This window comes from Xiphophorus hellerii, chromosome 15 (genome assembly GCF_003331165.1).
Source record: "Xiphophorus hellerii strain 12219 chromosome 15, Xiphophorus_hellerii-4.1, whole genome shotgun sequence".
NCBI lineage: Eukaryota > Metazoa > Chordata > Actinopteri > Cyprinodontiformes > Poeciliidae > Xiphophorus > Xiphophorus hellerii.
The window spans coordinates 13,627,022-13,649,645 of NC_045686.1; the positions used below are offsets into that span (position 1 = coordinate 13,627,022).

The window sequence follows — 22,624 nt, forward strand, 5'->3', positions numbered from 1 at the left end:
GTGGTCAACAACACTGATAATCCATTGTCCTCTAAAGAAGTGACATCTTCGCTTTCCAAGTGAATAAGCATTTTTCTTCTTATTAACCGACATGACGACTTCACCTCTTCACTCAGCTGCAGGCCTAGCGCTTCACTTAAGGCATTTAGCTCATCCAGTGAAAGAGTAACCAGCTTCTTCTCAATATCGGCAAATAGAGATTCCCACTCACTGTCCATGATGCTTCGTCTTTGGTTGATTCACTGCTTGGAAAGATTCATGTCCGTTTCTTCATTAGTTGTTTTTCGTTTTCAGTAGATGTCGTCTGGCTAGCCGCATAGCTACTTAGCATAGCCACTAGCACGTTCGTGTTGCTCCGCCGAAACGTAGTTCCTCTTCATACAAAAAAAATCACTTCTCATTGTAGAAAACATTTGCTGAACCGGGCGGAAACACCAAAATTTATGTTGCACCCTTAAAAAGAACTAAAAAGAATTCAAAGGTCTTCGCTTTTGTGCAACTTTATTAACAAAATCCACGGTTCAGCATACAGCGTGTGTAGTTTTCTGTCTTCTTGTATCTATACACAGGTCATGAACTTTTTACTCCCATCATGCATTGTGTCTTTCTTAAAGGGGTATTATCATAACAGAAATCTATGAAATAAAAAATAATAAAGTAGTCTAATTTAACATTATCACGTTCTTAACATATTTCCAGGGCTCTACATAGCCATAATGTAACATAACTAAAATATTTTGACTGAGCACCGCGAACCACACAAAATCGCTTTGAGGTCAGTAAGCACAACCAGAATCAATCCATATTAATTTCTTATATAGTGTTCTGTTTTACTCCAGAACAATATATAAGGCGCTCCGGATTATAAGGTGGACTGTCATTTTTCTGATAAAATTGAAGGCTTTTAGGTGCGCCTTACTATACAGTCAAATTACACTCAACTCAGATGTATAAAAATTGTAAAAAAAAAAAAAAATTGCTAGAAAGTTGTCCAGGAAAATTAACAAACATCAATTCAATCTCCTTAGAAAGTCTGAAATGTGTCATTTATTTATTTTTTAACTTTTAGTTTATTGTTCTAACAGTGATAGATCCAAAATAACTTTGCGTGTAAATTGGCTATTTGTTGTGACAATGAACTGACAGCAACTGAATGGTCTGAGGTTAGTAAATTGTCTACAGAATATATTTCTATCCATGAGACTGTTAGACAAAAATACACAGAGACCTACTGAAAAAGTACATTAACATGCTGCTAACCTCCCCAAAGCTGCTCAACACGTATTATTTATGCTTTGACACAAATAAATTAAACAGTTGCATCCCTTCAAAGAGAGCAAATTACACCTGACTATTTTCATCCTACAGATGAGTCAGGCTTAAGTCAATTTTTTATCTTTATCAGGGTCAATGGATTTGCTGAAATCAGCACAAAGAGCAGTCAAATTGTCATAGTGTCTTTACTGATGTGGCGGCTATGAATGATGAATCATAGTCAAACAGAGAATATAAGCTGTCAATAGGAAGTTAGACAGAGATGAGTCTGCTTGCTACAACGTACTGATTAATTAAATTGTCAGAAAAATGGCTTGCTACGTACTGAGTTCATTAATATAGCTCATTTTAATCAGGCGAGCAGATAATTATCTAAACAATTTAACTGGATGTGTTTTGGAGGTTGAAAGAAATGCCCGGTAGCGAACAGGTGCGAACTCGACGGCAATTTAAAAAAAACTTGAAACAAAGTGAACATCACTAACTTTTTGATCATCTGTCCTGCTGAGAATGAGATTCACATAGCATGAGAATGGTAAATGGCATCAGCACATCAGCTATCGGCAAAGTCTTTGTTTGAACCTGGCTTTAAATACCAACTATGCCTCTGTACCGTATTCTGCACTGCGTTAGAATTTTATCTTGACAAATGCTTCCGATCTGATTTCAAATAACATTCGAGTCACAACAACACCATCACCACCTGAAAATCTCAGACGCATCTAGTCGCTGCGTGTGAACGTTTGCTCCTGACAGGTGTAACTTGTGTTTTCTGTTGGAGCTTCATCAAGTTCTTATCTCCTTTCAGAGGTTTCTGTCTCTTGCGGTTTTTAATCTCTACAATCTCCTAAGAGGAGGTCTGTGTCCTTGTTTCAGACCACACTCATAAATATGCATCGCCCCTGGAATCTCTGGGAGCACTGCTGAGATAAGAACTTGCTTTTTTAATGAGTTTGCCACAACAGTAAATATTGGCGCTGTTTTACAAAAAGGAAAAGTTATACAAATCTGTGTCCCTAAATATTCTCTTCGGCCAGGGTCGGACCCGATCCCTGGTTTGGAATCAAAACCGGGGGCCAAAACCGAGAGAGCCAGTGAGCTTCACCCTCATTCCCAGCATGAAACCCTGGCAGATCTGCAGTGTAATCTCCCCTAAACACTTTTATTAAGACTTCTAATTGCAGTTCGGCTTTCTCCCTTCAGGAGAACAGGCAGAGGAACAAATACGGAGCTTATTCATCACATAACAGGCTGCAGGAGCGTAGCAAAGCAGAGGCACAAGACGCTTTAGCACACTGCAGCTACAGAGCTCGGCAAAGACACTCCACTGATTCGCGGCGTCAGCCAAACTGACAGAAACAGGCATTCTCAAGAAAACAGCCCGCCCACATCCAGGTAAATGCAGCAGGAATCATAACAAGCAGAAACCACATTCCCAGTATAATTCCTGATGACAGGTGCATCTCTATGCCAACGCAGTCCTTTCATACCATCTCATTCCTCCCTCCACATTCGACTGGAACAGTGTAAGCTTAGGAAGCAATCAAACCCGAGCCTGAAGGAAACCTTTCATTTTATCCAATCACAAAACAGTCAGTCATTTTCTTTGTTATTTCTCCAGTCAGACAGCTGTATTCTTTTATTTATTTATTTCTGCACATTAAAGGATCTGCACTAATGTGTTGGCAATGCTCAGGCACTCCAAAAGAAAAGACTGAACTACTTAGAAGATAATGAGGAAACAATCTTGGCAGATGCAATTGATCCCACTGTTTTAAAGCACAAGGATTATCAAAGGATTATCTAACAGTAATTATGCATCCAAGGTCGACACGCAGCTTTCATGTTCACATACTGAGTGGCAGCTGAGGCGTAAGAGAGAAGCAAGGTACTGACTAAAGGTAAGGGTGCGTGAATGCATTTCCTTGTGTGCTTGTGAGTTTTGCCTACAAGGGGCGAAAGAGCTCCCTATGAACCTAATCGTTACTAAGTCGCATCACAAACCCCAGCCTTCCTTATCGGTACCAAACACATGCCGGTAAAGTCAAAGCAAGCGGAGATATCTACTCCGCCTGCAGCAGCACCAACTTTTGGAATCCCCCAAACAGATAATCTGAAGAATCTGGGAGGAGTGTGGTGAAACCCGGAGACTTCCAGGGTTTGTGTGCACCATAATGTAGCATGAACAAATACCAGAGCAGCTTAAAAAATAAAATATTGCGTAAAAGGGCAATGCTTCTTGCCAGTCACCTCAGAAAGTGAAGCTAAGTAATTTTGATGATTATGGGTTACAGACTATGACAATCCAAAATTCAGTATCTCAGAAAATTTGAATACTGTGAAAAAAGGTCATTAATAAAAACTCATAGTGTCACACCCTAATCAACTAAATGACTCAAAACACCTGCAAATGTTTAAACAGTCTCTCAGTCTAGGCTACACCATCACGAGGAAGTCTGCTGATTGGACAGGTGTCTAAAAGAGAGTGATTGACACACTTCACAAGAAGGGTAAGCCACAAAAGGTCATTGCTGAAGAAGCTGGTTGTTTGCAGAGCAAGCATGTTAAGAGAAAATTGAGTGGAAGGAACAAGTGTGTCAGGAAAAGGTCTGGAGGAAAAGTGGAGAGGTACAAAGTCCAGTGTGAAGTTTCCACAATCAATGATGGCTTGGGGTGTCATGTCATCTGCTGGTGTTGGTCCACTGTGTTTTTTGAAGTCCGCAGTCAATGCAGCCGTCCACCAGGAAAATCTAGAGTACTTCATGCTTCCCTCTGCTGGCAAGCTAAATGGAGATGCTGGTTTTATTTTCAAACAGGACTTGAAAATAAACACTGCCAAAGGTGCCAAAAACTGGTTCTGACCACAGTGTTCCTGTTCTTAATTGGCCAGCAAACTTCCCTGACCCGAACGCCTTAGTAAGCCTATGGGCTGTTGTCAAGAGAAAGATGAGAGAGACCAGACCCAACAAGACAGATAAAGTAATCGGCAGCAGTGCTACAAGTTGATCGCCTCAGTGCCACGGTGCATTGATGCAGTTATTCATGCAAGAGGCCCAAACAAAAATGTACAAACCTGTCAGAAGCCTGACATTTGTGCATCAATTTTTGATTGGTCTAATGTGATATTATGTGCCAATTAATGTTGAAGAAAACCTGAATTATAGGTTTTCTTTACATGTAAGCCATAATCATTAAAACTGCAAATAAATTAAGTAAATAAAAACTTGAAATATTTTACTGTATGTATAAAACATCTGTATAAAATGACCGTTTCGATTTCTGAGATGGCTGACAAGAATATATTAAACATTACGCAATATTTCTGAGATGTACTAGGTGACATTTCAACGAGGATTTTAGAACTGACAGTCCTTCTGTCATGAACAGTGTCATTTCGTTCTGCTTAGCCTTCCATTACTTTGTTTTTCCAACAAAGTATGGTCGTATTTAGATTTCCTGAATGTCAGCCAAACAAGACATTTGACAGCACATTTCCTCCCTCTGCTGTTATCTTTCAGATTTCGTACTCCTGTCATTTTAGCACCTACGCCTTGCATTCTTTGACAATGACTGACAGGCAAGAGAGCAGTGCAGACTCTAAGAAACAGTGAAAAGCTTTTGTAAAACTTTTTAAAGTAATTTGAACAGTAAAACACGGCATGGCCAAAATCACAGAAATGCAGATCATGGAGCGAGGCGGACTGATGTGTTATGCAACTAGCAAGCCCCTCATGTTGCACGTATGTAAGAAGAGCGAAAGCAGCCAGTTGATGGAATGATGTTGAGTGTCTAGAGCCTGATTTGTCCGACGGATGAACTCTGGTTTTGAGACTACAGTTACCTAAACAAAGTTTAGTTTTTTTGGGTTCAATTTTGGGGTTTATAACGTGTCTTTCTTGCCACAATCTCAAAACATTTGGTTTGTGAAAGACTTTTGGAAAGCCCATAGAAGTAAAGAGATTGTTTCTTTCATTATTTCGGCACAATTTTACTTAACCACTATTAATCTGTCTGCGCAATTTAACATAATTTTATATTGAGGTAAAAGTTTCTTATCTTAAAACTATCTTAACTATCGGCACGTTATATATTCATATGTATTTTACATTGATGAGTTTGCCATTAACATATACAAGTAAAGCAGTTTTCCAATGTCTAATTCAATTTTTAAGTTAATCAGAATGACTGAAGACTTTTATTAAGAGATCCTTGGCTTCTGGTTTTGCTTGAATATAATTTGTGATGCCCATTTCTGTAAGACATACGTACATACCAATAATTAGAAAAGGTCAAAACTGAAATCGTGACAAACAAATATGGACAAACGCTCATGTTTATCTTGTAACCACGCATGATAAGCAGGATTTAGGGAAGGCAAAAATTATCTAAGCTCTCCATTGAAGAACTGCAGCAAAAAGAAGCATCTTGGTGTCACTAAGTCTTTTTAAACAATTTATTTGAAGACTTTTGCAAGTACCTTCACCAGGAGTGCCAGTTAATGTTGAAGATACTTCAACAATTATTGAAGTGTTCAGTTGAACACACTTGAAACCAGATATTTGCATACATAACCTTTTTTTTCTCTCACTGTCAGGAAATGTTTAGGATTTTAGACATTATTTATATTTGCTAAATGCCAAAAATATGATCATATTAATTATATATTATGTTAGTCAAATGTTAGTCAGTTGTGACTTGACTTGTATGATGCTTATGCCTGATTTTACAAATTGGGAAAGCCAAGATGACGGTGTCATAGTTTCGTAAGCTTTTGATGGGTTTATTTGCAACACAACTGTGGATATGTTTTAAGGCAACATATTAAACCCTTTGCTTCTTTCTGTGATATTGTGGAAAAAATCTGAGGAAATCAAACAAAAGACCAGAAGGAGAATTCGTGGAAGTCCACAAGATTGGTACATCCTTGAGTAAAATTTCCAGATTCCTGAAGGTGCCACAATTTATCTGTTCAAACAGTTTTATGCAAGTATAAACATTGTGGGATTCAGAAAGAAGACAGGTTTTGCATTCCAGAAATGAACTCGCTTTGCTGCAAAAATGAAAAGCCTTTTGAAGAATGTTAAAGCTGGTGAGAAAGTGTTATCATCCACAGTGAAGCGAATGTGTTTAGGGACAAAAACCCTTCATTTTTGAAGACATGTCCTGTGGTCTTAACAAAACTGAAATTGAACTGCTTACCCTTAACAAATGTTGTTGTGGGGAAGTTAGTTTTGCTGCAAAAGATCTTGTGCACTTTGCAATATTATATATGGCATTATGAAGAAGAAAGATTGAAGCAACATCACAAGACATCAGCCAGGACATTAAAGCTTGGACACAAATGACAACGACCCCAAGCTGAGAGCCAAGTTAGTTACAAAGTCACTCAGGAGGCGCAAAATCAAAATGGAGTATTCACCACAAAGAACAGAACTGAGTCCAACTTTGTAAAATGAGCTGAAAAGATGTGGGGAACTAAACCTACTCAGCTGCACGACTTCAGTGAAAATGAAAAGAGAGATACAGATCAAAAGGGAATTCTACCAATCACCAAGTATATATATATCAACTTTTGAATGGGAATAAAGTCTATACGAGATCTCAAAAGACTTATAGTGGGATTTAATGAAATAGAAATAATTGTAGTAATTGGACCTCAAACAGAAATTTTTTTTGTTTGATGTCAAATCACCTAGTGAAGAAAAAATGTTTATGTTTCACTGCCTGATTTAATGCAGGACAACCCAAAGTATCCTTTAAATGACCCGTCTCCTTTAGTTTTACATATTTAGCAATGAATTAACGTTTACTTCAGCTACACTTATTTCTCAATTGTTTTAATATCTTAGCATCAACAATCATATAAAATATATAGAAAATGTCAATAATTCAAACAGAAATGTCCAACACCGACACCCCAAAAAATACTACATGTACAAAAATACTTCATATGAAAGTCAAAATCCCTTTTTAAAGCCTCTTTGTATGGGTGAAGTAGCTGTAGGACGTATGTCTGATGGGATATGTCGCATGGAGTGGTGGAGGTTTTAAAATCTGCCACTGACACAGAGGGGTGTGAGGCTCACCAGTTGTGGAGGAAATGTTGACGTCAATGCTGATCTCAGGAATGCCTCCGCCCTTCAACGCAGCCACACAGGTGTATGTGCCAAAGTCGGTAAACTTCAGGTCTATGATGTCCAGGTTGGTGGTCCCGGGCGAGATGTCGGGGTCCGTCTGAGTGATGACCATGCGCTCTGAACTCCGAAGGGCACGGCCGTTCTTCAACCAGCTAAATGTCAGTTCCTCTGGTGGTGTTGCTTCCACCTAAGAAATACAGCTCAGTGTTACTGGACAACTAATTTATCTTATTGTGTTCATGCTTTATATATATATATACTGTATATATATATACAGTACAGACCAAAAGTTTGGACACACCTTTTAATTCAATGAGTTTCCTTTATTTTCATGACTATTGACATTGTAGATTCACACTGAAGGCATCAAAACTATGAATAACACATGTGGAAATATGCACTAAACAAAAAAGTATAAAACAACTGAAAATACCCCTTATATTCTAGTTTCTTCAAAGTAGCAACCTTTTGCCGTGATTACTGCTTTGCACACACTCTGCATTTTCTTGATGAGCTTCAAGAGGTAGTCACCTGAAATGGTTTTCACTTCATAGGTGTGCCCTGTCAGGTTAATAAGTGGGATTTATTGCCTTATAAATAGTCATGAAAATAAAGAAAACCCATTGAATTAGAAAGGTGTGTCCAAACTTTTGGTCTGTACTGTATATATATATATATATATATATATATATATATATATATATATATATATATATATATATAAATGTCACACCTGACAGGATATCTTGACTTCACGCCCAATCTGGATGTTGTCATCATTGTGGTAGGGGTCAGGCGTGATCCAGAACCGTCCTTTCTTCAAAGCTGTAAAAGAATATTTATGTCAAGAAACGCATCCACCTTTGTACACAACACATGTTGCCAGAGACATTTATTGTAGCTTATGGCTCTCCTTGTTATATTGACGCAGTGTTTGAAGTGTACTCCACAGAACAGGATTTTATAGATTTTCAAATAGATTTTTCTTCTGTTCTTCATTTTAACCTTTCCCAGTGCACATACTTAAACTGTGAATTAGTGTTCCTGTCTCTAGCAAACATATTGTAAATATAGGAGTTTTGATCGCTAATTTAACATGTTGTTAACATGTTGTTAAGGAGCGTATTTTGTTGTAAGCTTTTACAGCTAGTTTGGCAAACTAGCTTTAAAAGTTTGCCAAACTAGCATATTTATCTTTTGTTGAAAGCTTTTAAAGCTAGTTTGGCAAACTAATCATCATATTGGCTTGCCTGAAAATGCTCTAAGTTGACTTTCAATATACGTATCACTTTGGACACAGTGTGTGCAGTGTATTAAGCCGAGTCACTTTCTTCTTTTCTTCGAGCTTCATATTCAAATCCTGAGTTTTCACTTACAGTAAAAACAATTTTTGCTGTGATTGATCAAATACTGCATTCCACATAGATGCAGATGACAACATCATCTATTGTTAATCTTTCTCCTTAGTTCAAAGTCTTACATTTATCCAGCCTATATTTGATGTTTAGTTCAATTTAACATCACTTATATTTATGCTTTAAAAGAAAGTTTGTGGTTTGTTCGAATGCCATGAAGTTACATAATTCCTCTAAAAACACAAACTGCTTAAAGGCCTAACATTGAAATGGCAACTTTTGATTTGAAATATGTCCGCATCCTTTTTTAATCACAATTTGACATTTAAACATGGATTCTAACAATTTGCGAGTTAATTGAAAAAAACTATATAATTTTTTTTTTCTTTAAATGAGAAATATTTTTTCCTCACCTGTTTTTTGCCTAAAGTTTCCACCTTTTGGCTATGCTCTTTGTAAATGCCCAGTCAAACACCTAAACAGACTGAATATTTTATACTATTATAATTCTTGTATATAAATGGGATATACAAGAATTGGGAATATCCTATATACAGATACTAAATAGTCATGTTTGTGTATCTGCATTCTTTCTTATCGGCTGCTTTTCATTTGTAAATCTCTGGTTGGGGATGTTAACTTCTTATCTTAGTGTTTTCATGTGTAAGCATCACACAAAGTATGACCTGCACAGTCAAGGTATTTGATAAATGTCTGTTCTCAAAGTCAGAACAGAATAATAATTAAAAAAAGTTTTTAAATATGAAGCCCCTGTTTCCTGAAATGATTTACAAAATGACTGGAAATTGTCAGAACTGGTTACTCTGTGGAAGTTTCAGTTAATTATTGTGGAATAAAAGAACAGTTCATTCTGTCCGTGTGACTGTTAAATGTTTCCATTTAAAACATGGTTTGGCTGCTCACTGCAGTGTGTTTTATTTATTGTATGTTTTACTGTCTCTATGGCTGTGTCTCTCTTAAAAAAGGAGATTTTAATGAATGCTTATAGACTACAATGTTTAATCACTGAACTAAATCCTAAATGTGAAACAGTGTTGTAAGTATTCTTATTCGTATCTATAGGCTCAAAAGGCTGATGTATTGTTACACACACTGTGCTACTAAGATGTATGCTCAAAAAGAAAATGAAGTAAAAAAAAACAAAACATGTTCTCAAACATTTCTACTCCAATTTGGTTTGCAAACTCTCTTTTTAAAACACAGCTCCTACTAAATGGAAAAAAGATGATTTTATCATAATGCATGCTGTATCGGTTCCAACGCTTGCATACTCTTCTAAAAAAAACTAAACAAAAAAAAAAACCTTACACCATGGAAGTCTTTTCATCTAGCAATTCCCAAGTGACATTATCATATTCAGTTTGGTAAAGGGAAAACAAAAACAAAACCCCCGTGTCAGATTTAAACACGGGAAATTGAATGTGCAAAACACATTGTGATGCCTGCCAAACTGCACACTGAAGGAGAGATGAGTGACACGCGCCTCCTTGGCATGATCTTCCCTCTCACTTTTGAAATCAGCGTCGGCAGGCAGAGAATCCTATTTCTGATGCATGGCAGATACAAAAATTGCAATCATGTCAACACTCAGCAAACCCTGACGCATTTATTTTCATTCCTGTACCCCCATATGTCTTTACACTGTCAGGCTTTTCTTTTCAACATTGATGTATGTAATTCAATAGTGCCTGCATGGAAAATGTGTCATTTAGTGTAATACAGTGTGTCACACATATATGTGACCTTTATGAAAACAAGAACAAATCTTATTACCACCAAACCGACATACCCCATTTTGGGTAAGCTGTACAGCACTGTGTACATCCACAGCATAATTTTCAATTTGCCTAAAGCTAACATACATGGGATAAGGTTAATGAGACAAGACAAAGTCCATAGTGGAAGCCATTAAGTAGGCATGTCTGGAAGGAAGCACATATTTTCTACTACAATGCATGTCAAAGGGAGCAAATATCCTGAGGCAGAGTTGCACACTCATTGTTCAGGCATGGCTGTACATCTTGACAGCTTGGAAAGGCGTTTCTATCTCAGTGACGGGCGCAGAAGAGTTAGTGGCCGCGTCACAAGGAAGCATTAGATTCAAATACACAGGCGGACTTGCACACCCACACAGCCCATCTTTCTAAGTCATTGTGCTGTTAGAGGTGACAGCGGATAAACATTTGGGTTAAGTTCTACCTTTCTTTTGCTTTACTGTTGTCAAAGTGTTCCTCTCTGAGCGTAGGAGACTGTGCAACAACTACGTGTTGTAGTCACACAAGCAGTTCCCAAAAAAATTGTAATTCCTTTACAATGAATTTATTTGAATGTATTTTTTAAAAGCTGATATATCTTTCAACTATCTATGCTATTTTTTGTGTTTACTCGCATAAAAAGCCAAGCATGTAACTTTATTTTTCTCTTTTATAAGTCTGGTTTGGAAAAAAAAAGCAAAGAAATACTAATCTTGTATTCCTGTCCTTGCAAAGTTTCCATCTGGAGTCAGATTCAAGATACAATTTAGACTCCCACTCCCCATTAGACTTCCACTCTGCTTCTTGTGGTCATTTATCACTTTTCAATATAAACAAACACTGGAAATCACAATGGTATCATTATAATCAGAGCACAGAAGTTATAATTGATTAATATCACAATCTCCTGTTTACTAGTAAAATATTGGGGAAAAAAATAAACATTTTTTATGTGAAATGGAGATTATTGCTCACTGAAAACTGACTGACTGGGAGACGAGAACAATAAATGCAGGATTTTTTCCATGTGCAGGATTTTTTTAAAACTGAAAATCAATTTCTAAAACTGCATGCAGATTATTTAGATACAAAAAAATACTTGCATTTTTACTTCACAACAATACACAACAATATTATACAACAATCTTGTTTCCTACTTTCTACAGAATATTCTTCCAGTGAATCAGCCTTCCTCATTTCCGCACACAGCCACGGTGCACTCATGCATATTTTAGGATTCCTCCCTGTGTTCGCCACATTCCAAAAAATCCTTTTCTGCCACTTTAGTTAAGCATAAATAATAAATAGCAAGTAGGTATTCCTGTAAATCGACTACGCTTGTGTACACAGAGATAAGCGGGTATTACTTCAATTGGTTGTAATAAACATTTTCTGGTCTGATGCAAAGACTAAAATGCTGTCTGTTCACTTATGCATTGGAAAAACGCAACAGAATTATTTATTTTTTTTACTTTTACGTGAGGGATTTCGAAAAGCAGATGGGGAGGCTAGTGCTGAATTGGGCGACTTTATCTGGTGACGGTAAGTTGTCACTCCTCCCATTCGTGATACAGCAAGTCACATGAATCTTTCATAAGGACTCTGGTTGGAAACAGAACTTTCCCATTTGCTTTGGAGGTAAACTGTTTCCAACTACTCTTACACAATTTCTACAAAATCATAAATAATAGCTCATGTTGGCTGTATATTTCACTTCTATAGTCTGAGTTTACAGACATGTAGATGAACATATGCTGACTGTATGTAAATCCATCCAGTTTCCATAGACACGCAGGCATGACCGCTTCCACATTTAAGCTGTATGACAGCAACAGCAGGGTTATTTACCAGCTTTGTTTCTAAGCCGTTTTCTAAGAAGTTCCTTTTCGTTATTGTCACAGCTTAAATCATCTTCTTACATGTGTAGCGAGGATCAGGGTGCTACCGGTGGATTTTATGATACAACTGTGTGCATTTATGTCTGCAAATTCTGTGTCAGAATCTCAGACAGCAGTGTACTAAGGAAGATGACAGGTGTTTGGTTGTGGGAATGCTGAGAATTAGCTCCCCTCACATATGCTGAGCACATATTAAGATAGCTGAAACTGAAAGCCTGAAGGTTCAGAAGTGTACTGGGTGTTTTGGGTTTGGTCACTAAGAAAGGCCTTATTCTTGCACATTTTTAAGTTAAGCCAAATACATAGACTAATATGTCATTCTGACCTGGACGTGATCAATGACGTGTAAGAGAATTACAAATAAAATTGGATTTATTTTTGTTGCTATTGATGTTTTCCCCATTGTTCCAAAACACATGAAGCATAATTAAGCCATGCTGTGTAGGTTAATACACTTTTTAAAGTCTTACAATCTCACTGGAAGAAGTGTGAAACAAGGCCTAATTTACTCCCAAGTCATGCTGCAAACCTGTGCTGAAAGAAACACATTACACATTTTCATTACTATTAGTGACATTTGAGCGTTATTTTGAACGACGTCGTGCACACACACACCCACCCACGCACACACACACACTTTGGGATGTTGCCTCTGCTTCAAATATAAATAATTAATGACCTCTAAGAGCAAGAGGGTTTGACTGCTGTTTTCTTTTATTATTGTTCCTAGATAGAAATCAGGATTGCTTAAAACTGTATCAGTAGGTGAAAGCTTGACAAAATGTCCCAACTGGAAATCGGCCAAAAAAGCCTAATAAGTACAGCTTTAACAAACACCATAAAATAGTGTCATAAAAGTGATAGCATGCACTTTCTGGGCTTTTTTATTTGAACACAAAAGAACGATGAAACCTTTTCAGTAAAAGTCAAACATTTAGGCTGTTAAAGTTTCATTATTAGCCTCCTATTTGTAACAGCAACTTTGGTCTTTACGGGTTGATGGGTTATTGTATTCATTATTTAGGATCGCCTCTGACCTTAGCATGTTTTCTTCAAAGCTTACATCTAATGCGAGTTATTCTGTACCAACATTAAGTCTGAGAAGCCTTGTTTGCAGTGTGGCGTTTCTGTTTGCATAGTAATTAACATAATTTTAGCATTGTGGGAAGTATAATGTCACTGATTCTAAAGCCTAAACCATGCAGTATACACATGTCCAAAGAAAGCATATTTTTGATGAATTTTGAAATCTGTTACACTTTTCTCTATTCACCGAATCATTCAAAAGAATCAAACATCCACTGCAGGGACTACAGTCTTCACTGTAACATGGAGTGGTGAAATGGCGCCTGTTTTTGTCCACACTTTTGCACTGTATGTTTCCTTTTTTCCCTGCTTCTGCCAGAGAGGTTGCATGCAGTTCAACCGTGATGCTGCGATTATTCGAGGTATTCTGCCGGATTATTTCCATACTTAATACAGTGTCCCTGTTTTCTTCCTTTTACTGTAAACTGAAAGGCTTTGTGCCCGTGGAAAGCTTTTTGAATCCTCCATAGCTTTAATAGCCTCTGGGAATAATGGATGGCCTGTACATGAAAAGCACTGATTTTCTTACAAAGAGAAAACCTAAAGTTGAGGTCTTTTTCTGAGAGCTTGTGTCACAGGAAAGGATTACAATAGCACCTCGGGGAAGTAAAGCAGCCCCTTACACACAGATAACAATGAAAACACGTCAGAGTAATGAAAAAAAAAAAAGGGTCACGACATGCATACAGGTTTTCGCCTTCAGTCTCATTTTTGTACTCAAGTACACCCCAGTTCATATGTTCTATTGATGATTATCTTTTCTGTCAACCCATCAATACTTTCAAGCAACATACTGCATTTCTCATCTTAGGTATCGGCTCATGGAGCTGAAGTTGTCTCTCAAAGCCAGTTGGATGACTGTGCAAAACGCTCTTGTCTCATCTGCTCGGCTCAAGGTTGCGCACAAAAAAAGCGGCGTGGCCATCGGAGTTGATCAAAACACAAGGCATTCTTTAATTTTTTCTCCTTTTTTCAATCCAAGGTCCTCTTATTAACAATGCCCCCGAGCCTCTGGACTTTTACATTACCGAGACCAATCACGTGTGTCTACTCTTTGGTTGGGAGGAAAACGCTTCTAAAAACTCATCTAAACTCCGCAGATTTTCTGAAGGCCAATAGGATGGGAGACAGAAATGGTTTTCTCAGTTCTGGAACTCAAGACATTACCGTAAATTATACAACATGATAGCAGTTTATTATACCAGTGTAGGGGTATGCACATGTGTGGGTGTGTGCAATTGGCTGTGTCTGCATTAGTAGCTGGAAATGGCTGGCTTTGGTGTAGAAACTCCATACCTGCCTTTGTAAGGAACTCCTCGAGGAGCAGTCGTGGAAATCTGATGACGGCGCTGCAGTGTTTGATTTTCCATCTTTGATAGCTGCACCATATCTCATTTCGCCTCATCACACAGAGGGAAAATGCGCTGCTTTGCAAAAGGATGGAAAGCAGAAGCAGGTAGTCTGCTGCGTGTGCACACAGAAAGGCGAACACCAAATCCAGCTGGCTATTTTGACACCGTCTATAGCTGATTCTCTCGCTGTTAATCAGTTCTTCATTTCAGTTTTGCCTGGTTTTATGTGATATGCAACCAAAAAGAAAAGAGCAACCAGGCCACAGCATTTTCGAGGGAGATATCTCACAAACTGCTGAAGAATAGACTGACAGGGTAAAGCAGGGTGGTGACCTGTGTTTGAAGACGTGTTGCAGACCCTTAATCCGTAGAAAGGATCTCGTCAGCGGGGTGATGTGATGCCAGGGGCCTGCTGGGCTGGCTGTGGAGATGGCCAAGGCCTGGAAGGCACTCTGGCTGGTGTGACAGTATGGCCAGAGAGGCTACCATCTGCTGGGGAGAGATGTGTGTTTCCACACACACGGCCCCCTTTGGCAACAGCAGTTTGCTGGGGCTTCTCAAGGACCAGAGAGGAGCATAACCAGCTGAGATAAGCAGTGATGAGGCCACAGGGTGACCCTGCTAAACATGCAAATTGAACTGTGCCCAGCAGAGCTGAATGATTAGGTTTTTCATGTACACATGGGGCATATCAGCTCATGAGCACCGGATGATGACCTTCCATGTGAACATGTGCTTACAATATTTAACAGTTTTAGCAATCACAGGAGCAACCCAACAAACTGTACATTTATGCAACGAGCACATAAACGGTGCCTCCCTGGCATGCACAAACATTCCTTTTTGAGAATGTTTGAGTTTGAGAGAAAACTTATCCCTAAAAAAGTCCACACATAAACTTCGTCAAACTTTATTGTTGCTGTGTAGATAAGCAAAACATGTTTTTAAAAACAATGCTGCAGAGTCCTGACTTGAATCTAATCGCAAATCTTAAATGTGACAAATGTAAACAACGACATCTCAGCGTGTAGGCTTTATGTGCACTTTTCATACCTTTCCTTCTATGTTTCATGGTTTTTGTGGCTATTTGAAAATGCCAGTGTCTATTAAAGAACTACAAGATGTCCAGACATTTGAAATCTCCTGTTAAAATGTTCAAGGTTATTTTTAAAAACTTTCCTGAACTGAACTCATTTTAAATTCTTCAAGATTAAAGTTAATATTGTCACACATGGGATTTATACATTTGACAGCTCTTTGTTAATACTTCAAAAAACAATATAAGAAAGGCAAATATGTTGAAAATTAAATAAAAGACACACCCTGGAGACATAAATGTCTGTTCAGTTACGTTTTTCTTTTTTCCCCCAACTAATCTAAACCAGCAGAACACCCAAACCAAATTCCAGGATGTTTACATTTGGCAGTAAGGGTTGAAAAAAAAACTTAGAAAAATAAATGTATGAGTGATTGATCTATATCTCAAAATCTAAGTTCAGCTGTCAAATCTAAAAGTGTTGCTTCTTTATACAAATTTACCTTGCAAACAAAAGCATGTGGATTAGAAATGACCACATTTTACAGATTAAAGGAACCTTTATGCAACACATTCCAGCTAGCTCACAGCTGACAGAGAATTCATAAGGTTGTTTTTCTGCACAGAAAAAGACGTTAAAAGTTGGAACCTGACAAAAGTCCCCCACTGTGCTTTTACAGCACAGTGGGAAATAGAAAAACTATTGTTAAAAACACAAGTAAAAAACAGTCCATCTGTATTTAGAGAAGTCCTCCCCCCACCCAATACAACAAGACCACCCCACTGAGGTTGTAAAAGATGCGTTTTTCAGCACCCAAGTGCTGCAGAATGCTTCAGATGGAAGAAGCTGTGCTGATGTTTGGACCTACGTTTAAAGTGTTTATACCTTAGTGACCATTATCTGGCCTGATGTGTCTGTGTTTAATTTTGCCTCTTGTTGTGTGGGTGGCAAATGAACTATTGCTGTCATTAACATTATCTTGTCTGTCTTTGTTTTCTTTTCTTTAGTGACACATTGGATCCAGAGACCCTGTCTTTAGTGCTGTCTCTTTTCTGAAGGAAGCCATAAATAAGCCATCGCTGCCTAAAACAATGTAAACCTCTTTACATCCTATAAGCTAAGTGTTTCTATGATGGAGCTTCTTTCCTAGATGGAGCCACAAATGGAGCGATTGTTGCCATTAACTTGTGCTTGTGGAGCTTTACTTGTTCTTGCTTCTGTGGGTTCTGTCTTCTCAAACCCCAGTAAGTCATATCAGATGGCTGCTCAAACTGAACCCGCTTTTCTTCAAGGTTTTTCCTGCTAAGAGAATTGTTCCTCTCCACTGTCACCACATGCTTGCTCAGGAGGAAGTGCTGCTGACAAGTTGACATCCTCTTTCATAAAACACTCAAAGTCAAGCGTCAGATGGCTTGTAAATGTCTCTGCATTTCCTGAAAGGACTGCATTGGTAGGGGGCTCAAATCAAACAGCCACTGTTAAAGCTCTGAGCTGCCAAGCAAGGCTCTCTGTCAGTAACCACTGATTCATGTACGGATTAGCCAGCTCTAAAGCACGAAGGTACGATGCAGAATTTGCTACTAGCTTATCTAGGAATTAAGGAATAAATACACAATGGATTTTGTTCAATTTTGGCTCCAAATGATCACAAAAAGAACCTTGGATACTCGCACACCTTCTGTTGTGTGAGTATCCATTTTTCTTGTAACATCTTCCAACCACTGAGGCACGCGATCAGCCTCTGCCTGATCAACTCTAAATTAACTCTAGTTTACACCTGTTTTGGTTTCATAGTGCCGGCTTGATTTTTAAAAACTCTTGTGTGGGCTACATAGATGACTTGTTTAGCCAGAGTCAGAGATATTTTAAGGTTTTATGACAGTAGTTTTATAAAAGAGGCAGACCACTTGCTGTATTCAGCTGTTCTTCCTTAAGAGTGTTTTTTTTTACTTGCATTACAAAACCAGATGACTGTGAGCTGTATTATATTTACACTTACAGTTGAACAGGAGTGGATTTCAATCTGATTTAACGCCACAATGCAAAAACATAAAATACTACCAAGTATTTTTATCTAGTTTCCAGTACAAATATCTTATTACACTTGTGTTAAGACAAAACTAGCTTAAAAGTAGCTTTCTAGCAAATATAAGAGCTTGTTTTAAGCCAATAAAATTCGAACATTATTAAAAAAGAACTAGTTTCATCTGCAGATTCTTTTTTTTCTTATAACATGTGGAAAAACGTCTTGTTTTCTACATTTTCTTTTTACTTGTTTGGAGAAAGTTATTTTTTGCAGCACAGGATTTCATTGGAATACAGTGGATTGATTTGAAAATTAGAGATAAGAGATCTATCAGGACATGTTAAATCCACCTCCTGTTACTTAGTGATGCCAAAAATTCCCCTTTTTTGACAGCTCTTCATTTGTTTGTGTCTAATGTAGCCCACCTGACATATAAGTAGAATAAGAGTCTGTTTTCTTAATGACATTTATGGAGCTCAGTGCATTTTCACTTTGACATCAAAAACTACTTTCCAGAGAGGTTTCTGTATGCATTATGTCATCTCACTACAACCCTAAGTGACTGTCTACTCAGCTGTCAATGTCACAGCAAAAGTAACGATTCATCGATGTGGAGAAAATTTCCCCAATTTATGTTTTCTTTTTACTGATCCTCAATTTCCTTCGACACGTATCGATAAATTGTGTCATTTCAGGATCGCCTCCCCTCCTGTCTCAGCTCACTTTAGTTTGCTTCCCTCTCCACTTTCCTATGAGATAAGTAATGACTTATTGATTTGGAAATACATAGGACACAATATATTGCAGCTTGTTAATTCATCTCTCCACCTCCTGCGGCACGTTTTTGACATTTAGTTTGACTTTTCGCGCTGAACTGCTCAGCAAAACTAAAGTTGTGGAGCGCTTTGACGCTTTTAGATCGTGCAAGGTTAACATCACAATGATCAATCAGAAACGCTTGTACCTTGATTTTGTAGTTATGTAATCCAGGGAGATATAAGGGAGCCGATATTATATTAATGAAGCCAAATGCTAGCAGCCTGTATGAAAGGGATCCTTGTTTTTCCTTAAAGCAGCACATGAAAAAAAAATCAGTGCCTGCTTATCTTGCTAGTCTCTTAGTCAATCGGAATAATGCATATCGGGCCTGTTTAATGTTTAACAGTTTCAACGCTCCAACAGCTTTATTCAGATCTGTCAAATCAGCAAGTGCATATTCAAAAGTCATGTATATTTCAAGTTGCTGCGATTTCTTGATGATATTCAACAGGATGCCGTACGAGTGCCATTTTCAGCTCCAGATGTGGGATATTTATTGCAGCGATTGCCAACAGTCAGCACGCTCTGACTTATTTGCTCCCATGTGACACCTGACATCTTCTCTTTGATATAAGCCGCTCAGTTCTTAAGTCCTCGGCTGTGAGAGCACTTTCACAATACTGAGAGGCAGTTTATCTGTGGGTGGGTTGAGGGGGTGAGGAGGGTGTTGGGAATGATTTGTGAGGGATTTGATTTTCATCCGTCTCACTATATGGCTGCATAAATAAAAGCCTACAAACAGGCTGAGCACAGAGGCGACCTGATGATGGAGCTGTAGCATAATGTCTGCGGTGACTGGAGAAAATGGCGTGAAACTTCCATTTGTGAGCTTGTCTGCTGAGTTGCGATTTAAATAAGCTCATCTGGGTGCATGAGATTCTCTCTAGAAAGTTAAAATGCTGAACAAAACACGTCTTTTGCCTTAAGGTTCCAGCTTTAATGATATTTTCTTTGTAGGGTTTCTAGAAATTAATACATCTCTCGATTCATCTTTTACACAATGGGAAATAAACGCCTAGTCACACACACTTTTCTCTCAAGCTTAAAGTGCCTTGTACCCCTAAACCTTTTCTCATTTTGACAATATATTTTATTAGGATTTTATTGCAAGTGCGTAATCGTAAAGTGGAAGCAAAACATGTTTTTGTTTTAGTTTTAAAGCAATAAAATGACACACATCTGTATTCTCTCCCTTACAGTCAATATTGTGTAGAACCACCTGTCTTTGTGACTATAAGTTTTTAGGGTAAGTTTACATCTACAGCAAGAAATTTTTGCCAATTCTTCATTGAAAAATGGCACGTATTTGGATTGGATGTAGCGCCTCTGTAAATAGCAATTTTCAAGTCTTCTCAATTCGATTCAAGTTTAAAAGACCTTTTTGTTGTTGGTCTGGCTGCTTGATTAGGTTCGCTCTCCTGCTGGTGGAGTGAACCTCTTACACTCTAGTTTTTTAGAGCCTCCAAAAGGTTTTCCTTAATGGCTGTCCCCGAGTTTCATTAATCTTCCCATCAGCTCTGACCAGCTTCCTTGAACAACATCCCCACAGCATGATGCAGCCATGACTAATGATTGCTAACACACCTTTGAGGTCTTCACAGAGCAGCTGTATTTACACAGAGCACAAATTACACACAGGTGGACTCTGTTTACTAATTAGGAAGCTGCTGAAGGCTATTAATAAAAATGCAAACCACATTTTCAAATATAAAACTGCTTGAAAACTACATACATCACACTCTGTTGATCTATCACGTAGAATCCCAAATAAAATAGATAAATTCTTTTTGTTTTGTAGCGGAATAATTATAGACGTATCGCTACTTTTGCAGTGCGGCGTTGTAGCTCAAAAGCTGATTAGTTTGTGTGATTCTTTGTAAAATTGTGTGCAGTTTGCATGGCAACAGTTTTATGAATTGTTGTTAACATGAAGTGCCAGGCTCAAGACTGGTAATCCATAAATTGTCACAGTAATAAACAGCTACTTCTCAAGAAACAATGATTGTTTCGGTAATGAGCGATAGGCAGGATCTTCTGCTGCTGATGTCTTTCAGGTGGAGGCAGCAGGGAAAAATAATTTTTTTTTCTGATAATGACCAAACAGCCACAAATGACCTTCGACCTGCTGTTTTCCAGTAAACTGGCACTTCAGTCAGTGAATTTAATTAACAGGTTCATGCTTGTTGTGCTGTTCCATTCTGTTCGACGATTCACCAGTAACTAAAGAAGTAATGAACACATGTATCTGAAAGGAGATTTTTTACAAGAAGTGCTGAAAAAACTGTGAATGGAATAAAATACAAGGAACAAATGGATATGTTACAGAAGTCACATTGAGGTGCTCTTTTTACCTTACATTTGGTGAGGTAATTGTATACAATTTTCTCCAGTAAGATTATACATCTTACCTAATTTTTCCCCTACCTTTGTTGTTAGGTTACCTTTCTGTAAAACACTATACTGTAAGAGTCTGATTTTGCAGAAAGATCAGTGGTCTTTCTGTTTTTGTTGATTTTTGCAGAGAAATGAAAGAAAAAAAAAATCACAACACACATACTTATTTTTTTAAACAATTATTTTCTAGCTCCCCAGCTACAAGAATTTCTGCCAGAACTCCTACATTAATGTAATTCATAATATTTGGAATGTTAAATTGTACCGTTGTACTATTTTCCTAATTAGTACAAAATTAAAAAACATTTTTCTATTTATTTTACCCTGCAGACATACTGAAGAGATAATAGTCTACATTCCCCTCTCCCTGGGGTGCCGTGCTGAAGCCTTGACTAAACCCATGACTTCCAGATATTGATCATTTTAGTCCTAAAAATACTTCCTCAATTCTTCACTTGTTCACATCTACAAAGTACAAAACATTCGTGGTGTCTTAATACTTTTGCACAGCACATTTGCACATACAAAAAAAAAGAATAAATACATGGCTATAAAATAAAAATATTCAACCAATAAGCTACTTCAGTGTAATTTTAATTTGAGTACTTGCAAAAAATGCTGTCTGGTGGTAAATCATATAAACAGTGATATTGAAATCATGATCTTATAGCCAAATTGCACAAACTTTGCTCTATGTTGATCGTTTTTGCAACTACTAAATAGGCATGAATGACTTATAGCATCACTTTTCAGCATTGTTTGATGTTTGATGTCCTAATCTGCAGCAACAACCCATTTTGCTTAATGGCTTAATCATACTTCCAACATTGAATATTCCGACAGGCGACCATGCTTTCCTACCTCGCACCACGATGGTGGTGGACTTCTTGGCCGGATTTCCCACGTTGTTGCTGGCCACGCAGCTGTAAACCCCGGCTTCGTCCGAGGTGATGGCGGGCAGCGTGAGCGTGCCCCCCTTCCCTATGCTTCTCTGCGGCAGGCTGTCGTTGCTGCTGACCCAGGTGAGGATGGGGGACGGCTCCCCTCCTGTGGAGATGCAGACCAGCGACACGGTCTGACCAGGATTAACCACGATTGGATCCTCCACCAGAAGTTTGATAGATGGAGAAGCTGCAGAAAGAGTACAGTCTCATATCTACAGGTAGCAATTGCTCTACAGGTAGCAATGCATTTATGGAAATATTTTATTTTATTTAAGTTTTTTTTTAAAGGCCAAAAATCAGAGATGCACCAAGAAATCAACATTTCACGTTAACTAGATGACATTCGGGTTCAAACATAAGTAATATTTTTCTGATCAGTATTTTATAGTGCCAAAAATTTTCAATGATTCATTCAGACTGTGGGAAAATGAGAGAAAGCAAGACTTTTACAAGATAACAGAAGGTGTATATATATGTATATATACATAAAATAATAAGTAGTATGCAAACAAATCACTCATCCATG

General features: G+C 38.0%; 1 protein-coding gene across 4 annotated transcripts in view; it reads right to left on the reverse strand.

Moving 5' to 3' along the window:
- Positions 1 to 22,624, reverse strand: part of mdga2a (MAM domain containing glycosylphosphatidylinositol anchor 2a) — a 211,278-nt gene that overhangs the window by 79,317 nt on the left and 109,337 nt on the right. For all 4 annotated transcript variants that reach the window (XM_032585020.1, XM_032585019.1, XM_032585022.1 and 1 more), the window contains exons 6-8: positions 22,016 to 22,285; positions 8,146 to 8,237; positions 7,362 to 7,599 (exon numbers count right to left, since the gene is read on the reverse strand). In XM_032585020.1, coding sequence (XP_032440911.1) covers positions 7,362 to 7,599; positions 8,146 to 8,237; positions 22,016 to 22,285 — 600 coding nt within the window. The remainder of the gene's footprint in view (positions 1 to 7,361; positions 7,600 to 8,145; positions 8,238 to 22,015; positions 22,286 to 22,624) is intronic.